At 47.4% G+C, this 7,551-nt stretch overlaps 1 protein-coding gene across 1 annotated transcript in view; it reads left to right on the top strand.

The window, feature by feature from the left end:
* Positions 1-81: 81 nt before the first annotated feature.
* The window catches only part of ALG3 (ALG3 alpha-1,3- mannosyltransferase), a 32,323-nt gene continuing 24,853 nt past the window's right edge, over positions 82-7,551 (top strand). Inside the window, exons 1-4 of the mRNA XM_082249906.1 lie at positions 82-290; positions 362-461; positions 5,591-5,738; positions 6,048-6,208. Of these exons, the coding sequence (XP_082106032.1) occupies positions 86-290; positions 362-461; positions 5,591-5,738; positions 6,048-6,208 (614 nt within the window). The 5' untranslated portion in view covers positions 82-85. The remainder of the gene's footprint in view (positions 291-361; positions 462-5,590; positions 5,739-6,047; positions 6,209-7,551) is intronic.

Below are 7,551 nucleotides of genomic sequence, written 5' to 3'. Positions count from 1 at the left end.
GCACACGTCATTACACCGGCGCCGCTCCGGCTTATCCCCCACTGCGCTGCCTTCTGTTTCCGGCCAGGCCGGTGTCTGTGTGCAGATGTCTCCGGCTGTAGGAGTCCGCAGGAGAGGGGGCCCCCCTGGGAGGACAGCCGGGGCCCTCTCCGGTCTAATGGAGGCGCTGCGGCGAGGACGGGAGAACTATAGGCAGGTCCTGACTGACCCCGGGTACACGGCGCTGCTGGGAGTGTTCCTGTGCCTGCTGGAGCTGGGGGTGACACATTGGGTCATCCAGAGGGTCCCCTGTAAGTCAATGGTACTCCTTATATGTACATGTGTTGTGAGCTCAGCCCTGCACTAATACATCTCTCCACAGACACTGAGATAGACTGGAGAGCCTACATGGACGAGGTGGAGGGGGTACTCAATGGGACCTACGACTACACCAAGCTGCAGGGGGAGACCGGACCCCTCGTGTGAGTAGGACACCCTGCATGCTCCAATACTGACTGGACGCACCCGTACTCGTGTAAACACTAGAGATGGATTCCGGGAGTGTTCAGGATTTGACCCACCTCCCTGATCCCGCTGGGAAGCCGAATCAGCTAATCACAAGCAGTGAGACATTTCCTGATCTGTGCAACTGGGAAGTCTCACTGCCTGTGATTGGTGGTGTGCAGTGTCGGCTTCCTGGCAGGTGGGTTTGGACTCGGGTCCCAAACACTCCAGAGGCCATCTCTAGTAAACACCAATCACTGCTGGCACATGTGCATGCATGTACAGTGTATTTTCCCCAAACACAGTGCTGTCCACCTTAGGGTAATACACTGTACCTGCATGCCTGGGTATGCACCAGTGAAGATGGACTCTGGAGTGTTCGGGATCGTAGTCCCAACCCACCTGCCCGATTCACACCAGAAAGCCTACACTACACATCACTAATCAAAGCAGTGAGATGTTTCTTGGTCTGTGCAACTGTGGACTGGGAAATTTCCTGCTGCCTGTGATTGGTGGTGTGCAGTGTCAGCTTCCTGGTGGGTTGGGACTGGGATTCCCGAACACTCCAGACCCCATCTCTAGTAAACACCAATCACTTCTGGCACATTTAGATGTGTGTACAGTGTATTTTCTTCAAACTCAGCGCTGTCCACCTTAAGGTAAGACACTGTACTCGCATACCTTGGTACGTATCAATGCAGATGGACTCTGGAGTGTTCAGGATCTTAGTCCCAACCCTCCTGCCATGAAGCTGACACTGCACACTGCTAATTACAGGCATTGAGACATTTTCCGGTTTGTGCATCCGCAGGCTAGGAAACGTCTCGGTGCCTGTGATTAGCGGTGTGCAGTGTCGGCTTCCTAGCGGGATCGGAAAGGTGGGTTGGGACTCAGATCTCGAACACTCCAGAGCCCATCTCTAGTAAACACCAATCACTTCTGGCATGTTTACATGCGCATGCATGTACAGTGTACTTTCCCCAAACACAGCACTGTCCACCTTAGGGTAATACACTGTACACACACGCCTGGGTACACACCAGTGAACAAGCATTTACACAAGTGCAGCCATATATGGCTATTCAGGTCAAATAACGTAGTTGTAACCCTAAGGCCCCTTTCACACTATGTCAGTTGTCATCCGTTTTTCGTCAGTTGTTATCCGTCTTTCATCCGTTTTTACATAGAGATACATTGATGTCCGTTTTTCATCTGTCAACAGATGGATGAAAAACGGACAAATGGACAGCGTGTGTGAAAGGGGCCTAAAAAAAAAAAAAAATGTGCCTGTCTCTTTAAAGCATACGTTGTAGCACAGTGCTTTTGCCAGGTCAATTGTCCCTTTCTATATTGTACACTACCTGGCTAATACTACCTTCCCCTCTGTAAACTGACCACCTTTATAATGGCTGCTGATCTCTGATAAATATTTCTCCCGTTTATTTGGTGGCAAGCTGGGGGTCAGCACCGGAGACTGATCCCTGATTATATTCACGCCTGAGTGTTACACACCCTCTGTTGTATCTGATCTCTGATAGTGTGGTCAGTTTAAATTCCTCTGCCATTCAGCTATCTCCTCAGCGTCTCTGCATCTCCCCCTCCCTGTCAGTTCTGTAGTCTGTGTGTGAGCCGATCTCTTCTCCTCTAATGCCTATGTAATTCTATTCCTGTAGCTGCTCCAGTGCTTGTAAAGAAACATGTATTCATTACTTTGATCCTCTCGGTTTTGGATCCCTGTTCAGTATAGAGTGTGTGTTTTGCTAAAATTATAATGCTAAATACCGGTACCTTCATAGCAGGGCCCTGCTGTGCAGACTTGTGACCTCCCTCTGCTAGCTTGCATTCATCATAGGGGAATCATGCTCTTCCCACTGTGCTCTCTTAGATCAGGAAGGGATACAGAAGGAGGTCACATGACAGGACAGCAGGGCTATGCAAATAAGGCATTTAGCATTATCATTTTAGAAAAAACACATATTGTACTGATAAGGGATTTAAAACAGAGAGAATCAAAGTAATTTATACATGTGACTTTACAGCTTTGTTAAAGCGGATTTCCAGCCCTTTCTGTGCTTATTAAAAGTCAGCAGCTACAAAAAGTGTAGCTGCTGACTTTTAATAAACACACACTCGTCCCACGATCCAGCCATGCGGCCACCCAAACCCTCGGTTTTCTCCGTTGGCTCTCCCCGGCATCACTAGTGTGGGCACCTGGCTGTGACAGCTTGTGGCTTCACAGCTGGGTGTGAGTCCTGCTGCGTGTCAGTGGCGTCTCCAGCGTTCATATTTAGGGGGGGCACATGGGGGGGAATAGGGACAAAAGTAGGGGGACCAAGAATAAAATGCAATTAAGCCGTCCACTGATTACAGAGACTCCATCATAGCCTTGCCCAACAATGGGCATCAAAACGCATAAACATGAAATATTCTGAACAATTTATCAGGAAGATTTCATGTTTATGTCTTGGATGCCCATTGTCAAGAATATTTCATGTTTATGTGTTTGATGCCCATTGCAGCAAGCACTTAAACATTAAATACTCCTAACAATGGGCATCAAACTCATAAACAGGAAATATTCCTAAAAATGTGTCAGGAAAATTTCATGCTGATGCGTTTGATGCCCATTATCAAGAAACAATGGAAACATGAAATATTCCTGACAGAATTTTACAGCTGGACATAGCAAACTTACTGACATGTATTATACATGTTTGCCATGTTCTGCTGTAAAATTCTGTCAGTGTCAGTTCACATTGTGACACCCCCGCATTTGCAGCCAGAGACACCCCCGCATTTGCAGCCAGAGACACCCCCCATTTACAGCCAAAGACACCCACACTCCTTGGCAGAGATTCCAGAAGTTCAAGCAGAAAAAAAGCCAGCGCACATACCTGTCTTGCAGAGCAGTCACATGGGTTGTGACCAGTTCCTCTCCACTTCCGGCACTTCTCTGTACTAGGTGACCAAACAGGCACATGTTCTGCTGACATCACCAGGGTCCTTCTACTGGGCAGGAACTATCTACTCTGATTGAATTCTATTCAATGAATAGGCACAGCGAGGGAGCCTTTTGCCGCAGCTGCGCGGCGCCTTGCCTTTTAAACAGCATTTTAATTGGGGGGCACATGAAGGGGGCCCAGTGAAATTTTGGGGGGCCATGGCCCCCTCTGCCCCCCCCCCCCTAGTGACGCCACTGCGTGTCCTGAATGGCTGGGCAATCTTCTGGAACCTGCGATGTGTCCCAGAAGATTGCAGGGAGGGAAAGGGGAAGGAGTACCAGCGGATTGGACGAAAAAAAAAAAAAAAAAAACCTGACCGCTCAGGCTGGAGCTGCTGTACTAACAATCCAATGTTAGTACAGCGATCTCCTCTGCTGTTCTATTGTGTCCTGACATGGGGACAGCCCCCGCCAGAACACTTCGGTCAGCAGACCTTTTTCGGTCTTGTACCTTCAAAAGAATTAAACTGGCTGCAGTACACAAGGGCCAAACGTGGGCTGGTTTCTATTGAACCGGCTATGTCGCCTGACATTCGGTCCGTGTGTACAGGGCACATATCTTTGTACATGGTGACCACATCTCCCCAGGGATTTTATGCTTGACAAGTTTTAAAGTGTGTTTAACTTTACAGACGAATAGTAAAGATCAAGTAATACTGGACACTTTCCCCACTGTACTTACCTTGGGGGCTGTGGAGCAGTCATTACCCATGCAGCAACTCCAGCATTCCAGGAATCTGGAATCCCTGCTCTTCTCTGTGCACCTTCTTCCAGGACAGAGATCAATTCTGATTGGTCAGTGCTGTCACAGCAAATCAGTCTGTTCCACCCAAGAAGCTGCTTCATGGAGGAGAGGGAGAAGAGTGAGAATTTTAGATCCCCAGACCACTGGACTGGCTGTGTGGGCACTGACAGCTCAGCAGTCCCAGAGGCAAGTACAGAAGAGACCAGGGGGGTGGGGAGAATTTCCAGTGTTAGTTCACCTTTACATTTTTCAGTAAAAGGGAACTAACCCCTTAAAGGGGTAGTAAACTTAAAAGAAAATCCGTCTGCAAGATGTCATAATGTGTTGTATGCATCTCATACTAGCACATTATGAAAGACTTGCCTTGTAATGAAGTCCTTCAGCAGCACGCTGTCATCGATGACAGGGCTTCCATTTTCACCAGGTCTTCATTCGGGGTTCGTGGGCTGTAGCCACTTGAATGACTGAGCCGAAATGACGTCGCTGCTGCAGCACACAGCTCCGAAGAAACGTCACAGGTATGCCATTCTTTCAGAGTGCATGCATCGGTGACATCCACGGCAGAGAAACCCGCATCCAATTCACACATATATGAACCCAGCCTCAACGCTGTCCAAGGTTTAAACTATTCTGCAAATGATCATAAGACAGAAGTACAATTCTAAATGATCATTTTCACAGAGGAGGTTTGTAATTGTACAAGCTTCAATCACCAGAGTGCCCTAAGTAAATGTTGCAGGCCACCCCAGAGCTGCCAGAATCTCAGGGAGCGAGAATGAAGCTTGGTAAAATCTCCTGCCACCATCTCTTTGGTTGGCGCGCTCTGCAGAATTGTTTAACACAGTGGCTAAGTAATTAGCACTTCTGCCTGTACGCATTAGGGTTGTCGGTTAGAATCCCAACCACAGCACTACCTGCAAGGAGTTTGCATGTTCTCCCTGTGCCTGTGTGTTTCCTCTGGTACTTCAGTTTCCTCCCACACTCTAAAGACATGCTGGTAGATTAATTGGCTCTTGGCCAAATTGGCCCTAGTATGTGTGAACAGGAGTTAGGGACCTTAGGCTGTAAGCTCCTTAAGGACAGGGACTGAGGTGAATGTGTAATACATGTGTGAAGCACTGCCTAAATTCATGGCGCTATACAAGTACCTGAAATACAATAACTTATTTTATTATTTTAGCGATTTAAGGTGTGAGTGGGGATTAGGGGTAGAACTGGGCTGACTAGGTGTAGCTGGTGTGAGACATTTGGAATCGTGGGGGGCTGAAACTGACTGATAAGTGGGGACAATAAAAGAAGCAATGCCAGTGTATTGTAATGTCTGCGTTAAAGATCTGTTTTGTGTTACTGTATTGGAACAGGTATCCGGCTGGATTTGTATACCTTTTCAGTGCTTTATATTACGTAACTGAGCAAGGGAGCAACATTAGACGGGCACAGTATATCTTTGCAGTGCTGTACCTGCTCACACTGTTCCTTGTGTTTCGTATCTACATTGTCACCAAAAAGGTAAGGAGCTGTGCGACAGTAAATTTGTTCAGGTTTTTTTGAGGGTGATATCATTTTTTTCTAATAGATATGTATAATATATCAGTGTCTAAAACCTGTGCCATTTTTATAAACTGAGAAAATGGGATAAATCCTGCTCTTAAAGGGGCACTTGATTTTGAGGTGTTATGATTCTCTGTCTCCACATTTGTTTGTAGTTTTTAATTTTGTAATACATAAAATAAAATCTTTATATTGTTTTAACTTTTGTAGTTTTGTATCAAAGTTTACATTTTTTGATTATACTAATACATGTCACTGTGTTACTAGGTACCACCCTATGTATTTTTCTTCATGTGCTGTGCTTCATATCGCATCCACTCGATCTTCCTTCTTCGGCTTTTCAATGACCCTGTGGCAATGGTCATCCTATTCCTTTCCATCAATCTGATATTACAGGACCACTGGAGCTTGGGCTGCTTTTTCTACAGGTAGGCAGCTGCCAGCTGGGCAACAGAGTACCTAAAGTCTTTGTTTCTCCAGTTGTCTATCCAGGACCACATAGGAGAGTAGGCTCCACCTCCAGTAGGCAGGAAACCCCAATCTTAGATCCATAAAGGGCGGTCACCATCCCTCTTCCCTAGTCTTTGTGTTTCCTTCGCTGGAGGAGGAGGCAGGTGTGGAGATCTAATCTCCCCAGAACCTAGGGGCTGCCTGGGGGGTATCTGGTCTTGGGGCCCCCAGGCAGGCTGAAGGGGAAGCTGAAACCAGCGCTTTCCTCCAGGATAGCCCAGGGAGGGCCGGATGCTCTCTGCGCGGTCCGCCTGATGGGGAGAGGAGTCTCTGCTGGGCTGGATGCTAGGTATGCTCCATTACATGCTGGTAGGTTAATTGGATCCTGTATAAAATTGGCCCTACTATGTATGTATGAATGTGAGTTGGGGCCTTATATTGTAAGCTCCTTGAGGGCAGGGACTGATGTGAATGTGCAATGTATATGTAAAGCGCTGCGTAAATTGACAGCGCTATATAAGAACCTGAAATAAATAAAAATAAATAAATATGCTAAACGAGCTCGGCAGGGGGTAGGCGCGAGGCCTCAATTTCCGGCCTTTGGAACGCAGGAGGGGGGGCGAGGCTTCCAGCACATCACTTCCGGGGGGGGGGGGGGGGGGGGGTTGGGAGTGTGGATGCTGGAACTCTGAAGGTTTATTTGAATGCTGGCCACCAGCAGCTGGCAGTCCTGGATCCACTAACACAAGTGCAGCAGTGTAATGCTGCAGAATGACAGACCCATGGAGACTGCAGAGCAGAGTGTCAGTGGTGCTGGCCCAGCTCAGGTAGGCAAACACTGGGGTGACTTAAGGCCCATACACACAAGAAAATTGAAGGAAAATTTCGTCCGACGACCAATCTGCCGATTTTCGGATTGTTAGTATGGTGCTTTCGACAGCCAACTCAGACTTTTCAGCCGAAAAAATCCTTATGTGCAGGCTATAAAATTTTTATCGTCCGTCAACACAACGTCCGATTTTCGTCTCATTAGTACAGTTTGACGGAAAAAAAAATCTTAAGAGCAAGACTAGGCATGTTCAGAGACGACCTACAAAACAATCCAACACATGACATCACTTCTGAAGTAGAATTCTGTCGTACGGGAAAATTTGTATGAAAATAACCTCTTCACTTTCCAAATCAGACTAGCATGCCACAAAAAACGGACGACAGATTGTTCGATAGTCTGATCGTGTATACAAGGCTTTTAGCCTACGGTGCTGGTGAGGTAGGAGGAGGGCAGGGGGCTTCCCAGAGGTCCCCCCCCCCCTTTAGTGTT

Source organism: Pelophylax lessonae (genome assembly GCF_965119305.1).
Source record: "Pelophylax lessonae genome assembly, chromosome: 3".
Lineage (NCBI taxonomy): Eukaryota > Metazoa > Chordata > Amphibia > Anura > Ranidae > Pelophylax > Pelophylax lessonae.
Note: the sequence above shows the minus strand (reverse complement) of the source record. Positions and strands in the feature narration are given on the sequence as shown.